At 38.0% G+C, this 18453-nt stretch overlaps 1 protein-coding gene across 3 annotated transcripts in view; it reads left to right on the forward strand.

The window, feature by feature from the left end:
• The window catches only part of Fnip2 (folliculin interacting protein 2), a 147715-nt gene that overhangs the window by 73448 nt on the left and 55814 nt on the right, over positions 1-18453 (forward strand). The window contains exons 2-7 of one of the 3 annotated variants that reach the window (XM_042668422.1): positions 5646-5772; positions 9062-9241; positions 14081-14181; positions 14274-14345; positions 18021-18121; positions 18301-18390. In XM_042668422.1, coding sequence (XP_042524356.1) covers positions 5646-5772; positions 9062-9241; positions 14081-14181; positions 14274-14345; positions 18021-18121; positions 18301-18390 — 671 coding nt within the window. The remainder of the gene's footprint in view (positions 1-5645; positions 5773-9061; positions 9242-14080; positions 14182-14273; positions 14346-18020; positions 18122-18300; positions 18391-18453) is intronic. The other 2 variants (XM_042668424.1, XM_042668425.1) reach the window with 2 other exon arrangements.

Below are 18453 nucleotides of genomic sequence, written 5' to 3' on the forward strand. Positions count from 1 at the left end.
TTTTTGTGCTAAGTACCTGTTCAATTGAGTAGTTTTTTTTAAAAATCAGTTGTTACCATTATTGTTTGGTCTATCTAAAGTTCTTTATCATATCTGACACTTAAACATTCTTGGAACACATAACTGACTTTTAATGATTTGTAGGGTTTTTTCATCGATTAAATGGAGTTACTGTGTGAGATCAAGGGGAAACTTAGAACCCAGTTAGAACTACATGCTACATGGAGGTACTCATGTCCATTGCTAGTCTGATTCCTCTAAAATTCAAGGGAAGGGTGAGCACAAATAGTAGAAATAGTATTGGAGGATATGGCAAATCATCCTGTAACAAATGATGTAACTACTGTTCTCTTCCTTGTTAGCTGTTACTTCTTTGAAATTCAGAATGTACAAGATAAATACCAACTTGTGTCTAAAACTATCTTCTCAATACTACTTAGTTCTCTTTCTAAAATGCAGATTGGATCATGATAGTCTGTCTCTAAAAATCTTGAATTTGGTATACTACCATGTATAAAACACGGTAAGTATTCTTTGGCATAGTACTTAAAGTGGATACAAGTCTCTGAAGCCTTGTTTGCTTTGTGATTCTTCTGTTAAGACACTTCCCAAGAATCCAAGACTTTAATGTTCCACCATTTGCCTTTATGTGTTTGTGCTCTTGTCTTCAACCGACAATGACTGCCTGCTTATTCCTTCTCTTTGTACAGATTTCATTCTTAGGAGGATACTAGTCATTAGATGATTGCCTGTACTAATGACTTCATCTTAACTTAATTATCTCTGCAAATACCTTATTTCCAAACAAGGTCATAGTCATAGGTACAGAAATTAGGACAGCATATTTTCTGTGTGTGTGACTGTGTGTGACTCGGTGTGTGTGTGTGTGTGTGTGTGTGTGTGAAAGGGGGGGGGAGAGAGACTGTGTGTGTACTGGTCTTCTTAGGCTTGAACTCAAGGCCTGGGCCCTGTCCTTGAACTTGTTTTGTTCAAGATAACACTCTACCCCTGAGCCACAGCTCCACTTTCAGCTTTTTGGTAGTTTATTGGATGTAAGATTCTTATGAACCTTCCAGCACAGACTGGCTTCAAACCACATTCCTTAGATATGTATGAGACATATATATATTTACATATATATATATACATATACATACATATATGAGAAGTCTTATTTTCTGTGCTTCAGTTTCTTGAATATTGCTTTTGAGGAGAGTAATTCAGACTTTGGTTACTTGTTTTCTACTGTTGAAGTTCTAGGAGTAAGGCCTGGTTTCTGTTTCAACCAGATAAATTTTGACATCAGTGAATTTTAAAACCTAAGTCATTTTGTTTAAAATGTGACAGTAAGATATGATAGGTAATAATAAATAAATAGTACATAGTTCCCTGATACCAGGTCCCTTATTCTTCAACAAAAACAGAGAAATGAAGTCGTTTTTTATTAGAATTCATTTATCTGAAATGGTTAGATATTTTAAGACAAAAGCTCAGGGCTTATGGTTTATACCCCTTTGAATCATTCAGAGGTATAGTCAGTTATCCAGGGAGTTAACTCCTGTAAAGTTTCTGAACCTTGGTATTTGTAGAGGCTCACAGTCAGTGCTGGTGTTATCTAAAAGTGAATGTAAATATAAAGGAGAATACAGTTACAATTCAACTGCTTATAAATAACTTAAGTCCTTTATGGCTAGGATGCTAGAGAAAGGAACTGGCAGAGTGCTGGGAATTTCTCTAGATTATCTCCTTTAATCTTCATAACATCCCTTACAAGTACTACTCAGGAAACTTTCCAAGGCTATTAAACTAGTGGGAGGCAGAGCTGAGATTTGATCTCAGGCCTGTTTTACTCTGAAGCATTTATTTAATGGCCTCTATCCTACCTATCTACTTTTCCAAGCTTCTCAACTGTAATCTCCTCTACTAAGATTAAGAGATGGTAAATGTCAAAATATGACTGGGTATTAAACCAAAGGCAGCATTCATATGAAGAAAAATAGAATTCTTTATACTTGTAAGGCATTTAGATTACAAAAATGGACACTTTTAACATAATCTTACCTTTTTGTTTCTGTCTTTTTTTAATGAAAAAGAATGTGAAATATTTAATAAGGTATTGCTACTGTTACTGAATTTGAGCTCTTTTAAAAGGATGTCCTCAGTTCATTGCTATTCACATCAATATTATTTCTCAGGATTGAACAGTTTGCTTGTTAAATTATGCTACTTTGGCAAAATGCAATTATTGTGGCAAAGTAGATTGAACAAGAAAATAGACAGGGAAATCTTTATTGATTCTTAACTTGTAATAATTTCAACCTGTAGAGTACATATTTTTGTTGTTTCCTTTGTGTGTATGCATGTGTGCGTGCATGTGCATGTGCGTGTGCGTGTGCGTGTGTGCATGTGCACACCCATGCACTTGTTCTTGGGCCTGTTTTGGAGACCCAACCCATTGCATGTGATGGCCAAGTACTGTACCAATAAGCTATGTACTTCAGCCCTTATGCTATGTTTTTTAATACATAATTCTAGAGAGTATTCTAATGGCCTATCTAATTTTAAAATTTAGTGGTTTGGGTCATCAGGTCTTTTTGGTTGTGACAGAAAAGTAGCTTCAGAAATACTAGCGCTTATCAGGAAAAGCTGTTTCAAGTACTAACAGAAATCTGTCTCATTACTCTTCTCTGTTTTCTTTCCCCATTAATGATGTCATTGTCAGACAGGCACTTACCATGGAATACCAAAAATAGCCATCAGCATTTCCACAATTACCATGTATGTGGAAGTTGAGTATCTAAGTTTGGGGGCTGGCTCCCAGGGCTTACTTGGCTCTTAAGCCATGCCATACTGACCACAGTTGGAACATGGACTGACTCTGGGCTATGTAGAGGATTCAGAATGGTTTCCAAGATAAACTTAAAATGCTGTTAACAAAATGAGAATGAAAGGATGCTGGACATAGCTTAAGAGGAAAGTTTTTGGAAGAAGATACAGCCAGACCTTTTATGTCTTTTCCTGATGAGAAAAGAACAAATCTGTTGCCCTGAAAGAGCATATTTAAGATTAACTACCATTGCCTGCAAAAGAAAAGGTCCAAAACATGGAATGTTAGGTATCAGACACCATATTGAGGTTGTTGTTTGTTTTACAAAAGTTGTAGCACTTATAATCATGAGGCAATGATAGCCGTTTTGGAACACTTACTAAATAAATAATTCTATTTAATCCATTTAATCCAGTACTCATTGTTCTGGTGTGGAAATGGAAGGTGAGAGCATTTGGATTTGAATACCGAAGTTTCTAACTGCACTTCACTTCACTATTGTAGTCTCACTTCTACAGTTTGCTTTTGTTGTTGTTTGTTTATCTTTCCACCTGTCGCCCATCCCTTCAGTCTTCCTGCTTCAATCTCTGCCTAAATAACTGGCAAGTACTCTTGTGCCCAGTCACTGGTTCCCTGAGTCCTTCCCCACCTCTGCTGTTCTCTGGGAGCACACACAGTAAAGGCTTGGCTCCCACTTTCCCACTTTGTATTCAGCCTGGCCTTCCTGCCTCTCCAGTCTCAATCAGTCCCATTCTCACTTTCCTAGGAGCAACCTCACGATCTGATCTTATCAGCCATCTGTTTTCCTTGGCAGCTCTTGATCTTGCCTCTGGCCTGCCTTAGAGCCCTGCTCCTTCTCTTTTCCTGTGCTGCTGAGCTCTTACACTTCCTGGGGCTGCCTCTTTATTCACTTTAACTCTTTAACTTCTTCTGGTCTGAACTAAAACACCATTTCACTCCTTAAATCAGCAAATCTTGAAACCCTTCCCCTTGAAACCCTTTCCCTTTTTTCACTTGTTATACATTTATATTTGAGCATTGCCCTATATTCCCTACTAAGTGGTGAACTCCATGAGGGTAGGGACCACATTTTTCTGTTTTTGTTTTTGTTTTATGCCAGTTCTGGAGCTTGAACTCAGTTCCAGGTGCTGTCCCTAAACGTTTTTTTTTTTTTTTTTCCCTCAAGACTGGCACTCTACCACTTGAGCTACTTCTGGTATTTTATTTTTGTATATATTTTTATTGTAAAAATACTATACAGATGGTTCAGCTCAGCTATCTGTAAGATAGAGTAAGGTAATGAGTACATTTCCTATCAAGCATTGTTAACTCCTCCTTTGTTTTCCCCCCACCATCCCTTGGCTTCCCACCTCCCCAACTCCTCCTCCCCCTCCCACCGAAGTTGTAAAGTTTGTTTTCAACATAGTGTCTTGTACAACTCATTGTTACAATGAGTCAACCTATATCCTTATTTGTTTTGTTATTTCCCTTCCCCTCCCCAAATTAGAAATATATATATATATAGGATTCAGGGCACCAGAATCCCATACAGTGAAAACGGATACCATGGGGGAAAAACATACAAAAGAAACAAAAAAATCACGTAGTAGTACATTATAAGTACTTCAAAAACAACAGCAAGAGAGATAAAAGCATTTGTGTCTCTATCTTGGGGATCATTTCACTTAGCATCAGGTTATATGGTCATATGTACATAGCTTTTGACCTTTTCTGCTTGTCCTAGACATATAGTAGTTGTTGCAAATAAGGGAAACCATGGGTCCTATGTTTCTTTGGGCCTGGCTTACTTCACTTAATATAATTTTTTCCAAGTCTTTCCATTTCTGAACAAATGGGGCAGTGTCATTGTGTGTGTGTGTGTGTGTGTGTGTGTGTGTGTGTGTGTGTGTGTGTGTGTGGCATTTTCTTGATCTATTCATCTACTGAGGGGAATCTATGTTAGTTCCATATCTGAGCTATGGTAAATAATGCTGCCATAAACATAGTTGTGCTGGTAGCTTTAGTACAGCCTTGTTTGGGTAAATGACTTCTGGCATTTTAGTTGTTAATTGGAGATAATATAAGTGTCTCATAGACTTTTCTGCCTAGGCTGCCTTCAAACTGATTCTCAGATCTCATCCTCCTGAAAAGCTGGGATATTAGGCTCCAACTCTGTTTGATTGATTATTGACTCTGGCATCTACTACAGAACCTAGAATACAATACTCAACTATGTGATGAATGGATTTATATGCCCACTGTACACTTTCATTCATTTCCTCTGACGTGTGTGTGTGTGTGTGTGTGTGTGTGTGTGTGTGTGTGTGTGTGTGTGTGTGTGAATTGAACCAGTAATAAATTTCAGGGTACATACTCATTTTAATTTGACTTGAGAGTGATTGACTAGGACAGGGAATAAGAAGACTCTTGATTTGCTCAGATGGCCTCCTGTCCAGTGACACTAACTTTTATGTGCCTTCCATAGAACCCAGACATCCAAACAGCCTTCTCTACATGTCCTTGCAATTTCTGGCTTCCGTCTATACCAAGACTGGCATTGGAAGAAGCTCTTTTTCAAGTGATTTGGTACATAAAATATTCATTCCACCTTTTGTGATAATAACTTTGTGGCATGGTGGTGGTTATACCTGAAGCCACCTGCCCCAGACTTACTAGCTGCTCCAGTATAAGATTACTGTCTCTGCACAAATGTGGCCCTCTGACATGCACATAGGTACATCAGCTGGAAAATTTACTATACATGATCATCCCAAGAACTGCCCATAATATAACTTCTCACCCCTTTTTGAATTCACAGTTGGTCATGTTCAGAGTTGGATGTAAGTGAGATTCGCCTGATTGTGTACCAGGACTGCGAGAGGAGAGGCAGACAAGTCTTATTTGATTCCAAAGCTGTTCAAAAGATGGAAGAGGTGGCAGCCCAGGTAGGAAATGGTGCATAGTTTTCTTTGATCAGTAACTTATCAATATATATTCTTCTGTCTGAATTATATTGTACAGCCAATAATGGCTCCAAAGCAACATAAGGAGATCTTTTTCCCAAGACAGGCATGCACATGTCTATTAACACAGGTGAAATTGGTAGTACATAATCATGGTAGGTGCCAGTGTTGTGTACCATAAACATCAGGATTTGTTGGTAATTGCAGTCCCAATAAGATTTTGAGACCATGTGTGTTATCAAATGTAGTAAGAGAATAGAACTCTTAACATTTTAAAGCACTAGCTTGTTTGTTTAAAAGGAAACTAATATGTCATTCTGTCCAGTGTTTCTCATAGACATTAACAAGTATTCTAAAGCTGGGCATGGTAGTATGTACTTATGATCCCAGCATCTAGGAGGCAGAAGTAGGAGGATTATCTATTCTAGGCCAGTATAATTAAATTTTAAATAAAATTTCATCTTAATTTTGAATTTTTAAAAAAATTATTATTATTATTATTTGTTCAAGGGTTTGAACTTAGGGCCTGGGTGCTGTCCCTGAGCTCTTTTGCTCAAGGCTATCATACTATCTCTTGAGCCCTGGCTCCACTTCAAGCTTTTTGGGTAAAGAGATAAGAGTCTCTAGGACTTTCTTGCCTGTGCTGGCTTCAAACTGCTGTCCTCACATATCAGCCTCCCCAGTAGCTAGAATTATAGGTGTGAGCCACCAGTACCTGGCTATGAATTTTATTTTAAATAAAATTAAATAAAAGGTATTATAGCACTGAGTTAAACAAGCTAAATCGGGCTTTGATATGCTAAAATGCATTGGCATCTTCAAAAAAGAATATTTTTCAACCCTAACTGACAAAGGATACTTGTATTCATTTCCTTTTTGTGGGGAGTTGGATTGGAAAGGTGGTAGACATTAGGAATGATCTCTTTGAGGTAAGAAAAATCTGGACTTTGCTGGAGCTGGTTGGATATCAGTCCAGGATACTTATTGATTGTTATAATAGGATTTTTACTTCAGATTTGTTCAGTTGCTTATAAGTTAAATAAATCTAGTACTCATTTTTTTCATGTTTCATTCTGGCAGTTGGTAGAATGTTTAGCTAAATAACTAAGCAGTTTATAATAGTTTTATCTCATCAGGGCCAATGAGCTGTTTTCCTTCTTTTGATAAGGATCACTTTTACAGAAAGGAAATGTACTTTATTGTGGCATTCTACCAGGTAGCTAATCATTACAGTGGTTGTTGCTGTGCTTGCTAGGTAGGTAGAAGGGAGGTCTGAGGAATCTCTCACATGATTCACCTGGGCTTTAATGGTAGATTGAGATCAAAAGATTAGGTGAGCCAGCACTTAACACATAATCTACTGTACACAGGATGGACATCCACATCCCTATCAGTACAGCTGCTAACGGATGAAGCAGATGGAGGGAAAATGGTTTCAAAGGAAACTGGAGTTCTCAGTCAGTATTCCTGAGCAATGGTAACTCTGCAAACTGGGCTATAGACTTTCTTAAAAATATTCATATAATCAAAAAGGCAGTTTAGGTTCAAGGACATTTGTAGCTTGCTCAAGACCATAAAAGAATCTGGTTGGTATGCCCTCTAATTATAGATCATCCAGTGTGCTGTACTCTAGCCAGAGGGGCAGGTAGTCAGAAGCAAGTAGAACTCCCTCTGGTTTCTTAGGAGTTGTGTTTCTAGGTTAAGTGGTGTTAAGTAGAAGCTAGATCTGAAGAGGGTGTTGAAGGAGTGCTGGGTGTTCGGTTAACACAGGTTAACTTTGAGCACTGTCAGTACTGGAGTGACTGACTGTTGTGGACCAGCATATTTTATGTTTTCCCTATGTTTGTTTCCTATTTACAGCTCCTCTACCCCCTTAGTAAGCACACTATGTCATGAGTTTATATCAAGCACATGATTGCAGGCATTTGCAATAATAGACCACCAGTGTGACTGTCACATTGAAGATTAGATAAAGCTGCAGTTACATTCATGGTTTTTCAAAAGCCACATAAGGAAAAAAAAGGCAAAGAAGATTCAGAATAGAAACTACTTCTCATAGAGGCTTTGGGATACTCCTATAGAGAGTGATATTACACACACACACACACACATAAACACGTAGATGATGATGGTGAACATCAATGGTGTATCTTGTTTTTGTTTTGTTTTGTTTTGGTCGGTCCTGGGTCTTGAACTCTGAGCCTGGGTGCTGTCCCTGAGCTCTTCAGCTCAAGGCTAGCGCTCTACCACTTGAGCCACAGCTCCACTTCTGGCCTTTTCTGTTTATATGGTGCTCAGGAATCAAACCTAGGGCCTCATGCATGAGAGGCAAGCAGTCTACCACTGAGCCACCTTCCCAGCTCCATAATGGTATATCTTCATATACTTATATCACTGTCATAAAAATTACCAATGAATTTTACTTCAGGGAGTATATAGTATCTGTTACCTATAATCTTTAAAGACCAGATTCCCATCACGTGCTCAGTTATAGTTCACAATAGCTCCTGTTTCAGGGTTTGGCTTCATCTTTCACAATTTCAGCCTTATGATTTTTTTGTTTTTTGGTTTTTTTTTTTGGTCGGTCGTGGGGCTTGAACTCTGGGCCTGGGCGCTGTCCCTCAGCTCTTCAGCTCAAGGCTAGTACTCTACCACTTGAGCCACAGCGCCACTTCCGGCTTTTTCTGCTTATGTGGTACTGAGGAATTGAACCCAGGGCCTCATGAATGCAAGGCAAGCACTCTACCACTGCGCCACCTTCCCAGCCCCAGCCTCATGGTTTTTCTTGTTATCTTTAAAGGAGTACGGGAAAAGGTGTCTAAGTTAATAGATGTGTTTTGTTCCATTTACTTTGTAAAAATTTTAAACTTGAATTGTCATCTTGTTCCTCACCAGTTTCATGCATTTTACTCTATAGGTATTAAAACCTAATAACCAAATCCAAGACCAGTTTTCATAGTTGATTTTATAATATGGCTTTAGATGTACATTCTAGTAAAGTTATTTAAGGAGAATAAATCTTAATTTCTCAACATTTTCTCTCTAGAACCATTTTACTAGTATCCCTTTTCATGATCCCTCCTCCTAAATATTATAGATATTCAGAAACTATATTTTTGTAATCATTATAAAGAAAAATTTTAAAGAGCTTCTTGTTTTTAATGCAACACAGGCACCACATGTTTTGATGAAATCATTTCATTGAATAGCATGTTGAAGAAGCCTGATAGTGTTTACAGACCCTTTTCCTTGCCTGCCTTTCTTCATCCAGAAAACAGAAGATATTCCTGTTAAAATGTCAGCCAAGTGCTGTCAAGGAGGCAGCAGTGTCAACAACAGTGTCAGCAGCAGCAGTAGCAGCAGCAGCAGCAACAGCAACAATAGTATCTTTTCTCATAGTTCTTCTGGAGGGTCTTTACCACAAACCAAGGAGCAGCTTCCAAAGTACCAGGTAAGATATACCTTTTCTAGAACCATGCTTGGAGCTGAAATAATTCATATAAATTCTTTTCAGGTAGGGATACCAACTTGAAGGCTTTGCTCCATGAGTGTGGGGAAAAGCACTCAGCAGTGACTAAATTTTTCTGTCAGTGCTGTTTTCACACTTTGGCTCTTATCCATCCACAAATCCTATTCTCAAGCAGAGGAAATACAGCATAATTCATAATGAATGAGGAAAAAATATTGTAAATGAGCAAAAATTCTTGTTCCCTGCTGTCACCCACAGAATAATAAGTCTGTGTTTTCCAGTTTTGCTACATGAACATTTTAGAATTCTGGAAATACATGTGAGCACCCTTAAAAAATAGAAATCACCAATATAAGGAGGAAATTCATACACAGGGGAAGGAAAGGACAAAAGCAGGCTTGATTATGAGGGTGAGATTCTTTGTACTGCATATAAATGTACAAGTATGCTTGATGTGCTGAAGCATGAGGAATAGGACCATTGAGAGATAGTGACTCATGAGATAAAAGGGAAGAAATATTTTTTTACTTTAGTTTTATTTTGTTGTAAAGTGATATACCAGAGGGGTTACAGTTACATCCATAAAGGTAGTTGAGTACATTTCTTGTCAAACATTGTTACCTTCTCCCTTATTTTTCTTCCACTTTCCTTTCCCCTCAATGGTACCTCCAAGTTGTACATTTCATTTCCAATATATTGTCTTGTGAATATCACTGTTGCATTGGTTTACTCTTTACCCTTTCTAACCATTTTGTTGTTCCCCTTCCCTTCCCTAATTCAGATAAACGATATACAATCTACAGTGTACCAAAATCAAATACAATGACAAAGGATAGAAATGGGAAAAAAGGAAAGAACCGCATACAATACATTAAAAACAATCACATAAATAACAAAAAAAGCTCCTCTTGTTTCTATATCTTGGAGTTCATTTCATTTAGCATCATTTTATATGGTTGAATGTACATAGGTATTGAGTTATTGTGATCCTCTGCTAGGACATATACTAATTATTACAAATAAGGGAAACCACGGAGCCTATGTTCCTTTGGGTCTGGCTTCATTTAATATGATTTTTTTTCTAAGTTTTTCCATTTCCTTACAAATGGGGCAGTGTCATTCTTTCTGATGAAAGCACAGAATTCCATGGTGTATTATATCACATTTTCTTTATTCATTCATCTACTGAGAGGCATCTGGGTTGGCTCCATATCTTAGCTATAGTAAATAATGCTGCAGTGGACATAGTTGTTCTGGCAGCTTCAGTGTGGCCTGGTTTGTGATCATTTGGGTAAATGCCCAAGAGTGGGATTGCTGGATCTTAGCAGAACACTATGTCTAGTCTTTTGAGGAACCTCCACACTGGTTTCCAGAGTGGTTGAACCAGTTTATATTCCCACAAACAGTGTAGTAGGGTTCCCTTTTGGCCACATCCTCACCAGCACCTGTTATCATTTGTTTTCTTGATAATGGCCATTCTAACTAGGGTGAGTTGTAATCTCTACATGGTTTTGATTTGCATTTCTTTTATGGCCAGAGATGTTGAACATTTCTTGATATATCTATTGGTTATTCTTATTTCATTTCCAGAGAAGTCTCTTCTTAATTCTTTTTTTTTTTTTTTTTTAAATTTTTTTTTTTGGGTCCGGTCGTGGGGCCTGAACTCTGGGCCTGGGTGCTGCCCTCAGCTCTTCAGCTCAAGGCTAGCGCTCTACCACTTGAGCCACAGCGCCACTTCTGGCTTTTTTCTTTTTGCTTATGTGGTGCTGAGGAATCGAACCCAGGGCCTCAGGCATGCAAGGCAAGCACTCTACCACTGAGCCATCTTCCCAGCCCTCTTTTTAATTCTTTAGCCCACTTATTAATGGGGTGGTTGTTTCTTTGACGATTTTTTATTGGGGTGGGGTTAATTTTTTGGATATTTTTGATATAAAGCTCTTGCCTGTTGTGTAAACTAGTGAAGATCTTCTCTAGCTTGTGAGCTTTCTGTTAATCTTGGTAGCTATGTCCTTTGCCATGTAGAAGCTCTGCAGTTTAATGTGGTCCCAATCATCCAACCTTTCTTTGATTTTTGTATTTCTGGCTCTTTATTTAGGAAGTTTCAACCTGTGCCAAAGAGCCCTAATGTATCCCCTATCCCTTCTTGTACTATTTTCAGAGTATCTGCTCTTTTCTCAAGGTCTTTGATCCATTTGGAGTTGTTCTGGTGCAGAGCGATATTTAAGGACCTAATATTTTATTAACATTTATAGAAAATGGCTATTAATTGATTCAGGATATATAAACCTTTTTGCTTGTTTTTTTTTTTTGTGTGTGTGTGGGGGGACTGGGGCTTGAAATCAGGACCTGGGCACTATCTCTGAGCCTCTTTGTGCTCAAGGCTAGCACTCTACCACTTGATCCACAGCACCACTTCCACTTCTGGCTTTTTCTGAGTAGATCATTGGAGATAAGAGTCTCATGGACTTTCCTGCCTATGCTGGCATAGCATCACCAGCCTCAGATCTTAGCCTCCTGAGTAATTAGGATTGCCACTGGTGTCAGGCTTTTAAAAACAACACACACACACACACACACACACACACACACACACACACACACACTCACTCACACTCACACATATAATTTTGTTTACTCTGTTTCTAGAAAAGAAGAGTGAGGGAAATTATCAGTAGCCACATAATCTTAACTTTGTAGTCATAACTTGTGCCTTGCATTTGTCTTTATTTTATAGTGATTACTGTTTAAAAAGTATAGAGTGACATTTTTGGCTAGTTGATAATCACAGTTAGCACATGTCCTTGTACCCTTAGAAAACACAAATGATAAAGCGGAGACAATGGGTGGAAGTTAATAGGAAAGGATATACATGTAGTAGGAAAAGGTTGGTGTGAGCTGTAACCAGTGAAGAATTCAGCCCGTTAGCAAGGCTGACAGATTTTTCTTTCTCTTTCCTAATGTGCCACTGTGTATAAAGAGAATATTTATGTGTGCATGTATGTGAGTAGTTGGCATTGAAAACAATGCAAAGATCCAGAAGCAATTGTCAAGGATACTTTCAGTGTTTGCCCTTGTATGGAAATCCCTCCATCAGAGAATCTGGCTGATAGGTCAGCCTTCAGAGAGGTGATTAGTTTTAGTCAGGCTGTACTGAGGTGCCTATGGCATTCTGATTTGCTCAAAATATGCTCTGTTCATTAGTATGTCACCAGGACTGAGCAGATTGAAAGAATCCTACACCTAATGCATTGGGGTAGACATTATTATTGTTGTTATTCCGATTATTATTTTGGCATTACTAGCCTTTTAACTCAGGGACTCATACTTGCTAGGTAAACACTCTACAACTTGAGCCACACTGTCAGCCTTTTGTTGTTGTTGTTGTAGTAGTTGCTTTGGTTATTTTTGAGATTTTTTTTTTTAACCCAGACCCACCTGAACTGTGATCTTTCTACTTAATGCTTCCCACGTAGCTAGCATGATAGACAGACACTACCATGCCTAAGTATTTTTGTTGAGATGGGGTTTTGTTTACTTTTTTGCCCAGGTTATCCTCAAATTATATATAACCTGGTCTTTGCCTCCTGTGTAGCTGGGGTTACAGGCATGAGCTATTGGGCCAGAGATAGTGGAGTTTAAAGCCCAGAAATAGGTCAGGTCAAAGAGATAAAGATAGGTATGGGATATTTCTGTGTAAATAGTAATTAAGGTCAGGCTGGGAGCAGGTTTATCCTCCTAGAAACAACTATATTCAAATGTTGATCTGAAGAGAAGAGACTCCAAAAGGAAAATCATTAACAGATCGGCTATAGGGAGAGAACTTTAATAAACAAAACTGGATGATACCTGTTTGCATAAAGGAAAGCACAGATTAACATTAGAGTAGATGGAATAGATGGAGTAGTAGAAGCAAAGTTAGGCTAGGTTGACAAAAATGTAAATGAATGAGTGTAAATGCAGGATGTAGGTTGTGCTTAGCATCTTCCTAAAGTAAAAATTTAAAAAGATAAAGAATTAGAGACTGATCAGAAAGTTGAATACTTTTTAATGTTTTTGTAAAATATTTAGAGTAATCAGACTTAGTTTGGACCTACACTAAACCTTTCCTGTACCATTGATCATTCAGTCATACACACACGTGTATACATACATACATACATACATACATACATACATACATACATACATATAATTCTTTTTTTGCAGTTTTAGGATTTGACTTGAGCCATGTCCCCCAGTCTCTTTTTGTTTTAGGGTATTTTGTTTTGTTTTGTTTTGAGACAGGGTCTCAGATTTTTTAATAAGGCAAACTTCCAAATGTGATTCTCTCACCTATGGCTTTCCTTGTAGTTGAGAGTATAGGCAGAGGATACCATGCATAGCCTGTTGGTTAAGATGGAATCTCACAACTTCTTTGCAGGCTCAAACTGCTATCTTTCTGATCTCCTACTCCCCAGTATCTTGACTAACACTGTTAATTATTGAATAATACTGACCCATATTTCTTTTTAGGATGTGCTTAAGAGTTTAAAAGGAGATAATAATAATTTTTGTTTTTTTATATTATTTTAAAAGATCTCTGATAAAATACTTTAGTTTAGTGTGAGCATATTGAATATAAAGAAGTCAAGAACATTAATATTTAGGGAGAAAGTCATTATAGATTATGATTATAAGGAGACCAATTGCAGCTTTAAGAAAATAGTTATAATTACCTAATAACTAAAGAGATAATTCAGAGATTAATAAACATTGTTTTCTCTTGTGTTGTACATCCTATTATTCCACGTATTGACTTTGATTTTGGTTTCTTGCATATAGTACACAAGACCAGCTTCTGACATCAACATGCTGGGGGAAATGATGTTCGGCTCAGTTGCAATGAGCTACAAAGGCTCTACCTTAAAGATACACTATATACGGTGAGGTTGGCCACCTTCTGCTTGTGAGAAATAGTTTGGAAATGTTGATTCCTAAATTAAAAAACTCATTTCATTTCTCCTCTCTTTTTCAGTTCTCCTCCCCAACTAATGATTAGTAAAGTTTTCTCTGCTAGAATGGGTAGCTTCTGTGGAAGTACAAATAAGTAAGTGTGAGAATTTTCATTCCTTTCTTTTTGTGGGGTGTCTGTTTCTGCATAGACTGCTTCTTTGAAGGACACAAGATATTTTGAGGGCCTGGGAATGTGGCTTGGTGGGAAAGTGCTTGACTGTCATGCATGAAGCCCTGGGTTCGATTCCTCAGTACCACATAAACAAAAAGCTGGAAGTGGCTCTGTGGCTCAACTGGTAGAGTGCTAGCCTTGAGTAAAAGAAGGTCAGGGACAGTGCCCAGGCCCTGAGTTCAAGCTCCAAGACTGGCAAAAAAAAAAAAAAAGATATTTTAAAATGCAAAGCTAGATGAGTGCAGATGAACACAGGATTTACAGCACTTACTAATAACAGTGAGTGGGAAAAGGTCTTGACTTTCTCAGCTGGCCTTAAAACAAATAATTGGTTGCTTTTATCTTGGGTCACCATTTGTCATCCCCTATGTACCTACTGTCAGTCATCAAGTTTTACTTCTCTTGAAAATATAAAAGGGAAAAAGAAAGTAGTTACATTAATGATTTTGTGCTATTCCCAGGTATTTATCTTTTTTGGGTGGGTAGGGGAGCTAGCATTGCTTTGTTACATGCTCAGACTGGCTTTTACTGGTAATCCTCTTGCCTCTGCCTCCCACATGCTGGGATGAGCAGGAACCACAAGTCTGGCTTATTCTATGTGTATAAAAATCTTACTTATTTCTCAGTGATTGAAAGTACTTTCTGTTGTTGTTTTTTTTTTTTCCTGATGTATGACACTGATGCATAACAGTGGTTGTCTGTATTTTCCATCTATCCTAAATAGTCAGTTTAGTCTTTGTGACTGGTGGGACTTGATCCATGTAGTATTTTGAGTTTTGTTGATTTCCCAGTTTTTTTAAACAGAACTTTTTTGCAGTATGGGGCTTTGAACTTGGCTACATGCTTGCTTGACTTGCTTGTGCAGCTAGTTCTCTACCCCTTCAGGCATAACCCCAAAATTTTTGTTATTTTGAAGATGGAATCTCATAGATTTTTCTGCTTAGTCTGGTTTGAACCAAAATCTTCACATGAGTAGCTAGGATTATGTTTGTTTTGCTTTTTTGTGTGTGTGGTAATGGCAATAAAACCCAAGTCCTTTGTGTGTGCTAGGCAAGCACTCTGAACTGAACTTTATACCTTTTTTTGTTTGTTTGTTTTGTTTTGTTTTTTAAAGTCAGTCATGGGGCCTGAACTCTGGGCCTGGGCACTGTCCCTCAGCTCTTCAGCTCATGGCTAGCGCTCTACCACTTGAGCCACAGAGACACTTGTGGCTTTTTCTGCTTATGTGGTGCCGAGAAATCGAACCCAGAGTCTCATGCATGTGAGGCAAGCACTCTACCACTGAGCCACCTTCCCAACTCCTATATCTCTTTTTATGCTTCTTTGTAGACCAAGTATACGGAAGTGTCTTAACTTAAACTCCCACTATATATCTGTTTGTATATCTGTTTGTACGTTTTTAACTTTCAAGCAGAAATACTTCCTGTGTTTTTAAAATAAAATAATGAAGACTGTTACACTTTGATAAATTTAAAAGACATTCAAAATTATTGTAAATTTTTAGGGGTCACATGAAGGTTTTTTGTTGTGCTTAGTGGTGGGGTTTGAACTGAACCTTGCACCTTGCTATGCAGGTGCTCTATTACCCCACCCCCAGCCCATGTTATTTTTATTATTGTTATAATCATCATACATTAGCTATACTAGGTTCAATTGTGCTATTTCTATGCATGTGTATGATGGTTTCCAGTCAATATCTCCTTCTCTATGCCTACCCCTTACTCCCCTCCCTCTTTCTTTCTAATATAATTACAGTAGATTGTTCTGTTTCATACATGTTAACAATCTATTTTCATCATATTTATCATCTTTCATCCTTGTCAGCCCTACCCCTTTGTTTCTCTTTCCTGTTTTCCCAAAGCCCATATTGATCAACAACTTTTATTGACGATTATTATGCTGTTTTTATATGTGGTTAGAGTATATCTCAAAATATTTACCATTTATTTATTTATTTATTTAGGTCTGGTCATGGAGCCTGAACTCTGGGCCTGGGCGCTGTCCCTCAGCTCTTCAGCTCAAGGCTAGCGCTCCACCACTTGAGCCACAACACCATTTCCAGCTTTTTTCTTTTTGCTTATGTGGTGCTGAGGAATCGAACCCAGGGCCTCATGCATGCAAGGCAAGCGCTCTACCACTGAGCCACCTTCCCAGCCCTGTTTATTTTTGTTGTTGTTGTTTGTTTTTTCTTTTTTTCTTCCTCCCACCCCCTCTAATTTGGTACCAGTTCCAGGGCTTTAACTTAGGCTTCACACTCCAGTTAGCTTGTTTGCTTGTTCACTCACTCACTCACTCAGGGCTGGCACTCTACCATGTGGCTATATCTCTAGCCCCCATGTTATTTTTTAATAATCTTAGGAAATTGAAAATATTTTCCACTGCATATCTCAGTACCATTCAGTCTTTGCTAACCCTTGCAACAAAATAATTTAGGCACCTATCTTTATCTACTTTATTTACCCTTTATTTTGGTCTCAAACTGGAGATACTCTGTCTAAGAGTATGAAGTACTAGGATTATAGGCATACAGCACCATAGCTAGTTGATATTTCTTATGTATTTTTTCTGCCTCCCCCATATTTTATTACACTAGATTCATGTAATAAAATATCAATCTCAGAATTAAGTAAAAGTTACTTTGACTTTACTATGCAATGTTTTCCTCAAAAAATGTGATATTTAGTTTTTAAAAAAATATTTTTAAGGGCTGGAGGTGTAGCTCATCTGGTAGAGTGCTAGCCATTTAGCAGAAGTGTCGGGTACCAAGTTTGCATCCTAATCTGAGACCTGAAAAAAAGAAAACTTCTAATCTGCTTCCTCACATTTTTTATAAATTCAAAAGTTTTGGGGGGCTGGGAAGGTGGCTCAGTGGTAGAGCACATGCCTTGCATGCCAGAGGCCCTGGGTTCGATTCCTCAGCACCATATAAGCAAAAAGAAAAAAAGCCGGAAGTGGTGCTGTGTCGCAAGTGGTAGAGTGCTAGCCTTGAGCTGAAGAGCTGAGGGACAGTGCCCAGGCCCAGAGTTCAGGCCCCATGACTGGACCCAAAAAAAAAAAAAAAGTTTTAGAAGTTGTGAAATCCATTTCATCATAATTTCAACTTATCTTCCTCCTGAAAAAAGTTGCTGAATTATTCATAGATGTTAGCCTAGAGTTAAAATTAATTTCACTTTGAAGATTTATTTGAAGTCCTTGAAATGAGTAGCAACATGTTGGGTGTCAGTTGTTAAGCAAAATATAGACGTGAATAGCAGTATTTTATTTTATTTTATTTATTTATTTATTTTTATTTACTTTTTAATAGCACTATTTTAGATGTCAGTCATTGAAGCAAAATTTAGACCCTTTATAGGATATGAAATGGATAGAATGTAGTTGTTTAGTATGCATTGGGTAACTTCCAAAAATCTTTCCTCCAACAAGTTTCCAGCAGTTGCCAACTTTATTTCCCTTGGTATATGTGGTATTCATTTATAGAGAAAACCATTGTGTAGTGACTGGTTAATTGTCTATATTTGGGAGTGTATCTACTAGAAAGTAACTTTATTAGCCTTTTGATATCTTTGTCTTCTCTCTCCCTCCCCACTCTGGATTTAGTTTGCAAGACAGCTTTGAGTACATCAACCAAGATTCTCATATAGGAAAACTGAACGCAAATCAGAATGGTTTGGGGCCTGGTCGTACTGGAAGTAACTTAGGTAAAATGAGACATAAAAATTTTTTTCTCTCTGAGTACCACTATTATGGGTGTGTTTTGTTTTATTTGAGTTTGTTGTGCTGTGTTGTTTTGATTTGGTTTTGCATTATCTTTAATCTATGTTTATTTTGTGTGTATGTGTGTACTTTGTTTGCCGTCTCCTGTGTGTTTCTGCTCTAGGTCTGCTACAGGCTTGCAGCAGCAAACTGCTGCAGGGGGTGGCTGAAGGAGGACCTCTCCGGCTCACCCGGAGTGCTTCTTTCTTTGCAGGTTTGTGTGGAATGCTGAGTACAGTGTGGCCCACACACATTAATCAATTCTATGCAGCTTCTT

The sequence above is a fragment of the Dipodomys spectabilis genome, unplaced genomic scaffold (genome assembly GCF_019054845.1).
Source record: "Dipodomys spectabilis isolate Male_0828 unplaced genomic scaffold, ASM1905484v1 ptg000436l, whole genome shotgun sequence".
In the NCBI taxonomy this organism is placed as follows: domain Eukaryota; kingdom Metazoa; phylum Chordata; class Mammalia; order Rodentia; family Heteromyidae; genus Dipodomys; species Dipodomys spectabilis.